The 13801-nt window shown below is 44.1% G+C and overlaps 1 protein-coding gene across 1 annotated transcript in view; it reads left to right on the top strand.

Annotated features, from left to right (window-relative positions):
* LOC311038230 (uncharacterized protein) overlaps positions 1–13801 on the top strand; it is a 112278-nt gene that overhangs the window by 83777 nt on the left and 14700 nt on the right. Inside the window, exons 28-38 of the mRNA XM_084047622.1 lie at positions 1971–2024; positions 6521–6574; positions 7396–7440; positions 7684–7728; positions 8519–8572; positions 11957–12010; positions 12681–12734; positions 12890–12943; positions 13277–13330; positions 13488–13595; positions 13693–13746. Coding sequence (XP_083903748.1) covers positions 1971–2024; positions 6521–6574; positions 7396–7440; positions 7684–7728; positions 8519–8572; positions 11957–12010; positions 12681–12734; positions 12890–12943; positions 13277–13330; positions 13488–13595; positions 13693–13746 — 630 coding nt within the window. The remainder of the gene's footprint in view (positions 1–1970; positions 2025–6520; positions 6575–7395; positions 7441–7683; positions 7729–8518; positions 8573–11956; positions 12011–12680; positions 12735–12889; positions 12944–13276; positions 13331–13487; positions 13596–13692; positions 13747–13801) is intronic.

Below are 13801 nucleotides of genomic sequence, written 5' to 3'. Positions count from 1 at the left end.
CTGAGCCACATAACCTTGTGTCACCAGGCTTTCCTCGCGGCGGAAAGCCACATGACAGAAAGCCTGGTTTTCATTTCGAATTGACGAGTGTATTCCGGGTCAAGACCCTGCCTACTCTAGTCAGTGATTCTAAAATGTTTTCATTTCAAGGACGTGGTATGCCTTATATATCCCACCTAACTCTGAGAGTGTACGAATGGAATGAAATGGACCCTTACGGGTTCATTTGGTTCCATTCGTACACTCATCATCATGATCAAACTTTATTTATATAGCACATTTAAAAAACGACCGTTGTCGACCAAAGTGCTGCACAGGTTAAAAACGATACAACAAAACAAGGATTTTATCAAATTAAGCTCAGCTGTGATGAAAAGCCAAGTCGAAGAAGTGGGTCTTAAGCAAGGACTTAAAGGCCTCGATGGACGGGGCGGATCCAATGTGAAGGGGAAGGTTATTCCAGTGCCTGGTGTCGGCCACTGCAAAAGCATGGTCGCCCCTGGTTTTCAGTGGAGTGTTTGGCTAAATCAATAATGAAAGGGAGCCAGCCCTCCAGCGCATTGAGGGATTTAAAAGCAGTTAACAAAAATGTCATTGGTCTAAATTTGACAGGGAGCCAATGGAGTGAGGTCAGAACTGGGGTGATGTATTCTGGACTAGCTGCTAGCGCCTGACCAATGACTTGTCAATGCCAGAGTATAAGCCTTAAGGCATTGCAATTAATCGCAACTGAAAAAATCTGATACTGCCGATTCTCACCAGACTGGATCAGAAATCTGCTAAACAATTTGATCCCAGGCTAGAGCCACAACAAGGCTGTCATTAGTGTGACATTCAGCCTGTGTCGTGGGCTTTATGCAGCAAGTCTGGGCCTGTCAGAAAACAAGCATTATTAACAGGTATTGACAGATATAGAACTCACTTTCAGGAAACCCTAGAAACCTGCTAAGTTATGATCATAAATGCCAAGCTTTATCTGTGTCTATTTATATTTCTATAAGTTGACTGTTGTTGATACGTGTTCTATTTACACATTAAAACATTAGTGTTCATTTAAAGCTGCGATCCGTAACATTTATGTCTTACCCAGGATTCAGATACAGTATGTATGGACATTCGAACACACACAGGGTCTCCCACATGAGAGCCCAAATTTCTGTTGCTAGGCCAAGACGCAGTCCCCACTTGGCTGGAGGAGATATTGTGCTTATGATCTTCAGGCAGTACTACTTGTCAACCAGTAGCTGGCCTACCCGACACCAGGGTCTTAATGTCTCAGTGGAAGAGAAGGGAGACCACCTCCAACCACTGCAAATATACTAGTCATATTGTATTACCATATTAGCATAGAGTTTTGTTAAAATAAACATATATTCATTCAAATAAGTTCCTGATTGCCGCTTTAACTCTGAGAACGTACAAATGGATAAATGATAGTGCCATCCAGTGTTAGTAGCATTAAGGCTTGATTCATATTTACTTACATGCGGGTGTCACGCACCGGAAATAGCCGATCGCAGTGCGACGCTTTGTGAGCTTGTAGAGCGGCTATCTTCAGTGCGCGACACCCCTGCGTAACTAAGTATAAAGGCTTGCCAGCAGAGGTCTCTGTGAGGCTCATGAGATCTGGCGGCCTCCTGCTGAAGCCGCATTACCACCCTGTCAGTCAAAACACCAACACCTCTGACCAATTAGAAGTTGACCCTGCTCCTTTAGCCCTGCCACAGCCAACTTTGACAGGGTGTGGGGCGAGCGCCGGTGCGAGGCAGGGGGCCACTGAGTCACCAAAACAAACATAAATACAGAGCTCTGGGGGTCCGAAGAGCGGGCCCTTAAATTGGGATGAGTGACAGATTTAACAACAAACGGCAGAGTGTGTTCCCGAGGTCACGCTGCCCCCTGGGGGTGTTTGCTTTATCGCGCCCTCTCTTATCCTCTTCATTTCCCCCTCTTTTTCTTTCGTCGCTCAGGGCCTGCCTGGATCTCGTGGGCCCATCGGTACCAGAGGACCTAAAGGAAGACGGGTAAGGTTTCACTTTCACACCTTTCCTCCAGCTGATGTTCTATATGTGAGTGTGTAATGGGGGGGGGAAACACACATGTCATACAGCATAACAAATGTTAATTTAATAACTTTGTTTGCTATGTATCACGTGTGTGTGTGTGTGTGTGTGTGTGTGTGTGTGTGTGTGTGTGTGTGTGTGTGTGTGTGTGTGTGTGTGTGTGTGCGTGTGCGGGCGTGCGCGTGTATATGTATGTGCCAGTTGGTCAGAGTTATCGCTGGTGTTGTTGAGACGGAGTAAATAAATAGTTTAATGAAGTGATAAGGAAGTGCCTGTGCAGTGATGTCATCATGAGTGTTTACTGGACACGGGTGCGTAACACATCTTCTGTTGCAGTGGTTCTCAAAGTAATAATACATCACAGACTCATATAGCGCTTTTCTTAGTACCCAAAGTCGCTTAAACGCGGGGTCCGGGGACCCCCAGGGCTCCTTGAGGGGGTCCCAGGGGGTCCCCAGCCAAATGATTGATGGGGGTACCAGGGTGACCCCAGCTAAATGATTAATAGCAGGGAACAGTGGACCCTTTCAGGTCTGGAACTCGGAGAGTGTAAACAACCGCCCATCAGCTGGGTGACCCAGCTGGTTGCTTCTCAGATGCTTATGATGAGCGCTCGGGGGGGAGCAGTTAGGGGTTAAGTGTCTTGCTCAGGGACACTTCGACACAAAGGCCGGGGGGCCAGGAGGCGAACCGGTGACCTTCTGATTACCAGACAGCCTCTCTGTCCACTCAGCCATGGCCGCTATACTGTAGTCTTTGTAATCTCAGCCCCCAACAATCTTCTTTAGTGCTCTCTAAAGGCCTTTGATTGCATGCTGGGAACTTTCTTTTTTAATCTCACGTCTGTCTTGTAGAAGCTGTTGCAGATGGTCTCAGTATCATCACTGTGGGGTTCTTCCACATCACATAATGCAGTGGTTCTCAAAGTGGGGTCCGGGGACACGACAAATTTTCAGATGGGGGTCTCACGGCCAAAGACATTCAATTAGGGTCTTCTTGACGTGAAAAAGTTTGAGAACAACTGACATAATGACAGAAACACCTGCACCTTGCAGTTTTAGTATCAAAGCAAGGTGAAAATATGTATGGAGGCGATGCAGTTGGAAAATTATGATTTTTTTAACCATGGTATCAGATGACGACAGAAAACACTTAGTTGGCTGTTTTGCATGCTGAATTGGGTTCATTAAATGGAAACACATCAGCCACTGCGTAAGCCACTGTATAAATCTATCTTCATGCACTCTCTTGTGGTCTGCTGGCTCTGTCTCCAACCTTTTCCAAAGCCTCTTAACGGATGTCTTTTATAGACTTTAGCGCTGACTCAGCTGGCAGGTGGGGATAAATAGTGCTGAGTGTCTTTGTCTGAGAGGCCTCCATGGGAGATGGTCTGACTGTGTTTGGACGGAACCACATTCTCACCTCTCCGGATAGTCTTGTTGTCGGGCAGAAACCTCTTATCTCCATATTTCGATTTATTTTCGTAAATGAATGCCCTACTTCGTCACGCAAGAATGTCACACTAAAGTAGCACTGCACGCATCTACAGGCTTTACAGCTTACTTTTTTGAAAACATTTTGAAAGTGAACATGGTTAAGAGTGTCTGTAGATTTTATAAATATTGAAAGAACAAAGGGTTAAAAGGTTTTTGGACATACAAGGTCTCCACCCGTCAGCGACTATATGTTTCCAATTAATGTTCATGTCGGCAGCAGCTTCCTCTGCCTGGTCCCTTCATGACCAAGACTGGGTCTTAATAACCTTCCAACCTGACTAAGCCCTCACATGGCGCTGGTTCTCCCACCCATGTATTACCGTACTATGCATGTGAGGACAACCACATTTTATTTCAGGCGTACTGTAACTCCAACCCTAACCCCCTAAACCTAACTTCTAAATTAACCCCTAAACCCAATCTGAATCTTTTCCAAATCGTATAAGCCTAACTCAATAACAACAACAACAACAACAACAACAACAACTATAAAATGATCATTCCTGTTGTATAATGTAATGTTTTCAAATTCTGCTATTCTGGTGTGGGAAGTATAGACACAGACACACGCACACACAGAGGTTGACAAGCTGTTTAATGACAATATCATCAGTTCCTGATGTTGTAATGTCTTGCTGGGTGTTTGGCTTTGTAGCTTTAGGCCCTGAGCCTGAACATACCATATTAGTATTTATTGGACTCTACGAGTCTACTCTGTAAAATCATCTATGTTCATTTAATTCTGACAATGTAGAAAAAGAGACTTTTTTCCCCACTCCCAGTTAACACTGATGATTTTACCGTGTAGACACACACATGGTACTGCACATGGTTACTTACATGGAAATATGAACGCTGTGGTCGAACCACACTGCGTTAATTTACATATCCATGTGTCTCTGCCTTCTCTTTGCTCCCTCTGGCTGCTTGTTGAAGGAATCATCATTATGATGAAATATCATTGTACATCTGACACCTTTGCATGGTGACACGATATGGCCCACACATCCTCAGCTAATGGCTTCCACATTCAAGAACATGCTCCTCAGAGCTGATTGTACAACTTGTTCAATCAGTGCTCAATCAGAGCTAAGTGATTAATAGTTAGGAACAGACCCTTATGGATCTGAGAGTGTACAAATTGAACCAAAGGGGCTGGGTCCATCTGGGTTGATTTGGCTCCACTCAAATGACGCTTAAAAATACATCCATTTAACCCATTAAGACCGTGAAAAGCATCTGTCATTTTAGATTTTAACCACTTTCACCATTATTTTATACTTTGGCTATTCAAAAATAGTAGATACAAGCTCATAGCACGGCACCAAGTGCCGCGTTGTGAGCCTGTAGATCTGCTATTTCTTTTTTGAATCATCAAATCTTTGAATATATTTTTTTTTAAAGCGAAGATTTGTAACTCAAATCTTTGCTTCTGGATGTCCCTGGCACTAAAAAATTGGGATGGGGGTCTGCGGCTAAATACATATAAGTTTAGGGGTCCTTGACATGAAAAGTTTGAAAACCACTGATATTATAGCAACATAGGTGTTTCAGAGGATTTAGAAGACATTTGTAGAATAGGCCTCAGGTCTTAATGGGTTAATGAAGTAATCACATAAATAAATAAGTAACTAAATAAATACAATGTTGTCCTAAGTTGTCCCACGTTGTCCTAAGGACCTTCATGTGAGTGAATGTTGTTGCCACGGCCCAATGAGGTGAAATAATGGATCCAGTAGCTAATGGGGCTATGTCAACCCAGACAGGAATGTTAATGAGTGAGGTATAATAGGCTTATAGCTGTCCAGCTAGCTGTGTCCCCCGTGGGCCATGCCGGGCCCCGCTGGGGGCCCAGTCGTCACACACTCATACAATAAGCCTGCATGTGTGGCTGCGTCACACTGAATTCCATTCCTCCTTATAAAACACTTTCAACCTGGCGTCCATATTCTGGGGCATGTCATCATAGACGGATATGTTCCAAAACCGCAAACCGCAAGATCTACCAGCTCACTGTTGTGTGATCATTGACGTTGCTAGTGATCCTTGGTTTTCCATTATTCATGTTCATATTCACCATCAGCCAATTGTGAGTGTGACCCCTCTGCTACGTCATTGGTCATCAGGCAGATTCTTCTCGATGTCAGTGAGCGAGGTCTTTCCATAGAGTGTGTGTGTGTGTGTGTGTGTGTGTGTGTGTGTGTGTGTGTGTGTGTGTGTGTGTGTGTGTGTGTGTGTGTGGGGGGGTGTCTTCAGGTGCGGAGCAGATGGACTGTCAGATTGTCTGACTCACGTCTATTATCAGCACAACTTTAAATACTCCAGATTGATTCTGTTTGACAGACGAGCCCAAGTAACCCAAACAGTCAGTGTGCGTGCGTGCGTGCGTGCGTGCGTGCGTGCGTGCGTGCGTGCGTGCGTGCGTGCGTGCGTGCGTGCGTGCGTGCGTGTGTGTGTCCATCCATATCCAGGCCATTGTGCATAAAGAAAGCAATTCAGACAGCTGTAACCTGTGTAGATTACTGCCATGTGTGGCAACCTGCTGAGTGACACAGTGTCATCTCTCTCTCTCTGTCATTCACTCACTCTTTGTCTGTCTGTCCGTGTGTGTGTGTGTGTGTGTGTGTGTGTGTGTGTGTGTGTGTGTGTGTGTGTGTGTGTGTGTGTGTGTGTGTGTGTGTGTGTGTGTGTGTGTGTGTGTGTGTGTGTGTGTGTGTTAGAGAGAGAGAGAAAGAGAAAGGGGGAGAGTTAGAAATGAACTTTTACAAACGGATAAATGAACACATATCATGTTCTCTGCTCCCCCCCAAGATAAATGTATGCGCATATTTCATGCCTGCACTGAAACTTATGTTGTCGCAAAAAGAAAACTCACATTTAACTCTATAGTAGTGCTTGTGTGCGTTGTGGATTAGAGTGACCTCTGTTGGTGAAGTGACAAGACAGCTGTCTCTGTTTCAGGGAGCGAGAGGACCTGATGGGCTGACGGGAGAGCTGGGATTAGAAGGCAAGAAGGTAAGAGATCTGTGCTGCTGGGGGGTCTTTACCATATCCCAGCTAAAGGGTCTTAACTACTTGAATCTTAACGTCCCTATTCTGGGGTGAACATTTGCTGAAAACAGCTGATCTTTTAGCTCACAACGTGTCACAGTGCGACACGTTGGGAGCTTGTAGATCGGCTGTTTCCGGCGAAGAGATTTGGTGTAAAACGCTCCGTTCTCATTGAAAGTCATGGGCAAAATCCGCCCCCATAGGTAGAATTAAAGGTTGTGTGCCCGCATAAATTAGTGTAGGACATGAGGATGTAATTTAAGGATATTTGGAACTCCAAAGACTGTACAAAGACTGTACATTTGTTTCAGTGTCAGTTTATTTTTATTTATTGTGCAACATCACCCCAAGGGTTTTCTGTGCACTTCACAGCAGGTCATACAACAAAAACACAGTAGCAAAGAAACACAGTAAAATGTGCCCGCACGTATGGTCAAACAATTACCATGCGGCAGTGCACAGCTGAAAAATGTACAGATCAGCAAAAAAGAGAATTTAGAACAATGTTTAAAACCACAGGGCACACTTTAGAGTGGTTTGGAGTTTCATTGGCTCTGCAGCAGGTTTGAACAGTAAACACGTGAAGGTGTCATCCCTGTAAGTGTTCCTGCTTCAGATCTGCTGCCGAGCCAATCAAACAAAGCCATGGGAAAATTAACCGGAACAGGAAAAAAAGGTATGCCACCTTCGGCAAATCTGGGACTACAGTCATGCACAGAGCCTACTGTACTAACGCTGAGAATTTTACTGTTTATCTCTAATGCCACCCCTCTCTTTTTCCACAGGGCCCTGAGGGTCCTCCTGGAAAAATAGGCTTCCCTGGACAGCAGGTTAAATCATTGCTTTATTCTTATGATTCTCATGTATTGTACTGCTACTTTCAGTATGTTTCTGTTGTGTGGCTGGGCTATTATTGTACTGTACTGTAGTGTGACTCTAATGATTCTTCTAATCTGCTGCAGAACATTACTCTGAGTATTGTTTGCACCGCCAGTGCTTTTGTTTGTTTAAATCCTGGTGTAATTCTGTATATAAAGATATTAATTACCATCGTTGTAACATCGTCACTACAGGGCAAGATCGGAGAATCAGGAGAAACTGGGCCTAAAGGTTTTCCTGTAAGTTCCTGTCTCTCTGTCTGTCTGTCTGTCTGTCTGTCTGTCTGTCTGTCTGTCTGTCTGTCTGTCTATCTTTGTCTCTCTTTATCTTTTATGTGAACAATTGCATACATGTGGGTTTGTAAGTGGTTTTGTGCACGCACACACGCACACACACACACACGCACGCACGCAGCACGCACGCACGCACGCAGCACGCACGCACGCACGCACGCACGCACGCACGCACACACACACACACACACACACACACACACACACACACACACACACACACACACACACACACACACACACACACACACACACACACACACACACACACGCACACACCCACCCAACCCACCCACCCCCCCCCCCCCCCCCCTCACACACACACACACACACACACACACACACTATGATGAGAGAAACATGACTTAGCAAAGTTAGCATCTCAGAGGTCACCCATAAAAGCATGTTTACAATGTTGTCCCCCATTTACAACGGTGGTCTCTCTAAATACTGTATGTAGGCCAGACCTGGACAGCTTTACTACAAAGGTCTTAACATTTAAAGCATAATTGAGTTTTGCCACTTGAGAGTTGCACATTGTAAACTGTCTAAATGTTGAATGGTGCTTCTGTTGTTTGATGCTGTAGTGAAAGGTTTACAGCAGCCCCTGGGTGTGTTTGAATGTGCTTATTTTGAGTTCATAGCATGACATCTTTCTCTCTCTCTCTCTCTCTCTCTCTCTCTCTCTCTCTCTCTCTCTCTCTCTCTCTCTCTCTCTCTCTCTCTCTCTCTGTAGGGCATCCAAGGACCTTCAGGACCTCCAGGAGACAAGGGAATAGCCGGCGAGCCAGTGAGTCCTTTCTTTCACCCCTCTTTCTTCTCTACAGTACCTCCTTGTTGTTCATCATATCTTCTCTGTATCTTTGTATGTTTCCACTTTAGTATTCTTTCACTCTAAAACTTTTCCTTTCTACCCTTCATAGCTTAACCACTTTCAACTTGTGCTTATGTAAATGTATGCAAATACTAATGTGACGGTCTTGTTGAAATGACTGACCTGACAATTAAATGCACAATGATGTGCGAGGGATGAATTGTTTATTACAGTACAAACCGTAAAGCAGCATGATATGCAGTAGTGTCTAATGTAGGAAGATTCTTGCAAGCGAAACGTTGCAGAAGCTATCAAACATTTAACCAATCCGAGCGTGTGCAGCTCTCTCTGGGAACATTAGGCACAGATGTAAACAACCAAGCAATGGCAGAGCTTTGGGCGGAGGAGAAAGTAAGACCTGCTTATCAGTATGCTGCCGCCTTTAACCCATTCAATCCGGGAACGCATCCGTGTCATTTTAGATTTCTTTGGCTATTCAAAAATAGCAGATGTACAAGCTCACCGAGTGCTGCACTATGAGCTTGTAGATCTGCTATTTTGTTTTGAAAAATCGTGAAAATGTGTGCAAATCTTTGAATATATACAGTATATGTTTTAAAGCGAACATTTGTAACTCCGATCTTTGCTTTTGGGGGTCCCTGGAACAACATATTGTTGGGATGGGGGTTGGCGGCCAAATACATATAATTTTGGGGGTCCTTGACATGAAAAAGTTGGAGCTCCACTGCAACCAAACAGCAAAAATTATATGTAATTTGTCCGCAGACCCCCCATCTCAAAATGTTTTGTTCCAGGGGCCCCCAGAAGCAAAGATTTTTGTTAAAAAATGTCACTTTTCAAAGATTTGCACAACTTTTCAACAAAAAGATAGATCGCAGATCTACAAGCTCATAGCGCGGTACTCGGTGCCACGCTATGAGCTTGTATATCTGCTATTTTTTAATAGCCAAAGAAATCTAAAATGACACCGATTTGTTCCCGGATTGAATGGGTTAACGCCACCTCTACCACCCTGTGTTTTTGGTTAGAGCAGTGGTTCTCAAAGTGGGGTCCAGGGACCCTCAGGGTTCCAAATGGACCCTTAAAGGTCTGTAACTCTGACAGTGTATAAATGGAACCAAATGGACCCGTAAGGGTCCATTTGGTTCCATGTATACACTCTCAGAGTTATGGTGGTCCTTGAAATTAAAAAAAGTTGGAGAACCACTGGGTTAGAGTAAAGTCTTTGGGGGGAAAAAGGTGAAAACAGGAGCTTTTTTTGCAGGCTAATGTTTTTTGGCCAGTGCCGTTAGCTGAGGAGATTTCTTGTCCCAGCAGCAGCTCCTTTATAAGTCATGTATTAATGTCTGTTAAAGATTTATTACCCTGTATTAAATGTTTCCTGTGGGTCAGCCAGCAAAATGTCTCATTTTTCACACATCTGGTCTGGAATAGCAGGCGAGAAACAGGCTTGCTGGCTAGCTACAGTAGGTCACGACTTGATGGATGTTCAATAGAGATACAGGTTATTGAAAGGAATGCATCATCGGAGCATGTCAGGTAGAGAGAGGGATTTAGAAGGATTTCCTATTCCACTTTGACAGTGCAGAGCCATATAAGGAGAGTTGCGTCACCTCCGTTGACTTCATCGGGCCAGTCTTCTACTGTACATAGCCTTCTATAGAGCACCGAAGTCTGACGTAATTTACGCATCCTACCTGGGTCGCGTTTTATTCCCATAGACGTGTTTAATATCGCGCCAAATAAGAACTGTGTTCCAAAAATAAACAAATGATCCTGGCGGTTTGGCTCTTATGGATATGAAGCATCAACTGACGGTGAGAAAAAATGTTACTTCCGCCGAATTAGTTACATTTTCGCCAGAAACAGACTGTATCAAATATGAGTGACTGACTATCATAAACGATACAGAGCCACCTCCCTGACAATATCGCAGAGACAGTTTGTTTATTTTTGGACCACAATTCTCATATGAGACGATTCTAAGATGACCCAATGTTATTCTCCATAGAGAAATGACTTCCGCGACCCAGGGGATGAACGAGTGACGTCAGGACTTCTGTACTCTATTGGCGAATAGTAACAAAGCCCTGAACCGGACGTTTACGGAATGCACTGGAGTCAATGAGCGTCACTATTTTGAGTTTACATGAACCACGCTGTTTTCTGCCCCCGAGGTGACGCAACTCTCTAATACAAGGCTCTGTGACAGTGGTGTTCAAAGTGTGGACCTGACTTCCAACATTTTGCAGACCCTGGGTATAGGCAACCTGACCGGCCCTCAGAGGAGCGCACTTTTCTAGTCTTTATCTGTTGCTTCTGTGCTGTGTGAGTAATAGGGAAGGAAGAATCATGTTCTTTTTTTCTGCCAGTATATACTGTATATAAAAAACTTGAAGTAAAGTGGCTTTATTCATGTTGTTGTCACAGATTTGGTTGACTAACAGGGCTTTTTTATATACTATACTGGCAGAATTTGTGTGTGTTCATTTACAGTATGCCGTACTAGTGTGACTTTGCGAGAAGAAAGTGTGCCTTGAGTGTCCCTCTATTGAGGTCTGTTGAGGTCACCTACAAAACACATTAACCTGATGCTCCCATTCTGTCACAGTAAAATCCTCCTCCATTTGTAACTCTGATGCTGCTGCGTACACACTGTCAGCTACAAAAGATACAAAGCTACAGCATGTCTCTTCCTGAGTTACTGTAGAAGTGTTGATCAACACACTCGTTGACGTCAAGCATGCGTCCAACAAGTGAGAGAAATATAAAGCCTGGGATTAAAAAGGACACTGAAATAATTAGTTTTACCCAGTGCTGTAGTTTAGGTTTTTTCAGACGGTATTCCATAATTATTCCCTCGCGCACGGCACATGCACACGCACATATAAGTGCTCACAGAATAAATTATTGTGGTTACAGGTCAAAATGTCGGTTTGAGTAGACTGCGTATATAGCGTATACTGGTAGAACACACCACTGGTTTTACCCCATTACAAGCAGGAATAGTGTGTGAAGAGAGAAGGCGAGTGGAAATGGTGAAACAACACTTGGTGCTTTTGTAGCTTTGTACAGTAGCTGCAGTTGAAGCCAGCTCAACTTGGACAATTGTAGCTTTGTAGATTTTGTAGCGGCTACAAACGACAGGAGTCGCTTTGTATGTATCTTCATGTCGCTGGCTTCCATTGAAAATTAACGGTGGCCTGTGGCTTTGTAGTTGCCAGTGTGAACGCAACATGAGAGTTGAATTAACTCTGTGTGAATGTGTAATACTGTACAATGCTAAAGATGGTTTTGATACTGCTGGTTGAACTCAGTGCTTGTGTTGGTGTCAAACAGGGACCATCTGGGCCTCCAGGGACCATGGGACCACTGGGAGAAATTGGTCTGAAGGTGAGGAAATGATTCACAAACAATACATACTGTATACTGCAACATCCTCTGTGTTAATTGAACTGTGAGAGTGTGAACAGTGAACACGTTCATGTCCATTTCTATGCTTTCAGAGTTAAATTGACTCTCAGGATTATGTAGTGTACAATAACAAAAGGAGGGGGAAACTCTATCTTTGTCTGTCTCTGTCTCTGTCTCTGTCTCTCTCTCTCACGCACGCACGCACGCACGCACGCACGCACGCACGCACGCACGCACGCACGCACGCACGCACGCACGCACGCACGCACGCACGCACGCACGCACGCACATGCATGTGATCACACGCACAGACACATACACACATCTCACACACGTCTCACACACACACACACACACACACACACACACACACACACACACACACACACACACACACACACACACACACACACACACACACACACACACACACACACACACACACACACACAGTCTAACTAGTTGGATATGTGTGCTTGGCTTGGTGATTCTGAGCCAGGGAGACATCTGTTCACCTCATTCTAATGAATCATTAATGATCTCTGATTGAAATAATCTGTGCTATAACTAATTAAACCTACATTATGGATGAACCATTTGACCCAAGGAAAAGGCTTCAACCCTCTTCTGTGCCGTGTTTATTTTACAGGGTCCCCCAGGCAAGGTTGGTGAACCAGGACTGCATGGAGAGGCAGGAGAGAAGGTGAGACACACATATACACGCACGCACGCACTGTCTTTAGGATCCCTGTAAACATGGTAGCCTTCCTCATGTGCTTATTGTTAAATGTGGTCCATTGTTTGAGACATGTTTGCTATCATGTTGAAGGTAATTTGTTTCCTGTTTGTGCATCGCAGGGAGCACTAGGAGCCATTGGGAACATGGGAGAACAGGGACTAATAGGACCACGGGTCAGTATGTCATATAACCCGTTCAATCCGGGAACACATCTGTGTCATTTTAGATTTATTTGGCTTTTTTTTTTAATCTTGAAAATGTGTGCAAATTAATAATAATAATTTCAATGCCTTTTTTATGTGTATTTTGTTCTTTGTGTCCATTATTCTTGTGCTTATTTTACTATTGTCATCTCTTGTTTATGTAAAGCATTTTGTAACTGTAATTGGTTCTATAAAGATTGTTGTTGTTATTATTATTATTATTATTATTATTATATACAGACAGACTGACAGACATATCTTTATTGAATCTATCTTATGACATTATTATGAATGTTTATGCAGGGAGAGCCCGGTTTGGAAGGAGAGGCTGGTCTGGCAGGTCCTGATGGAACCAAGGCAAGTTCTTTTCACCAGATGTAATCACTGTTAACAGCAACTGGTTGGCAGAGGCATACCGCCGTGATGCGGCATTTCGAGTTCTGTCCAGCACAGTATTCATGGTTACGTTACGATGCACATGCTTTAACACGATTTCTGTTGTATTCATGTCTAGGGTGAAAAGGGTGATATGGGTCAGGAGGGTGACAAAGGAGACAAGGGTGAAATTGGACTAAAGGGAAAGGAAGGCATGCTTGGAGATCATGGACTTACTGGCGTCAGGGTGCGTGGCTTGTCTTATCTTATGTTATCCGCTGTATTACAGTTCATGTCTAGGGCTGAAACCACCTACAGCTGTTCCTGCCTTTGTCTTTCTGTAGGGTCAAGAGGGCAAACATGGAAAGATCGGAGAAAGAGGCAAACTTGGACCAAAGGTAATTGGGTCACATTGGGTTCTTTCATTAACCAGTAACCAGTAACAGTATCAAT

The sequence above is a fragment of the Gymnoscopelus microlampas genome, assembly GCF_963454915.1.
Source record: "Gymnoscopelus microlampas genome assembly, chromosome: 21".
Classification (NCBI taxonomy): Eukaryota; Metazoa; Chordata; class Actinopteri; order Myctophiformes; family Myctophidae; genus Gymnoscopelus; species Gymnoscopelus microlampas.
The sequence above is the reverse complement of the archived record's forward strand: the minus strand, read 5'-3'. Positions and strand labels throughout refer to the sequence as shown.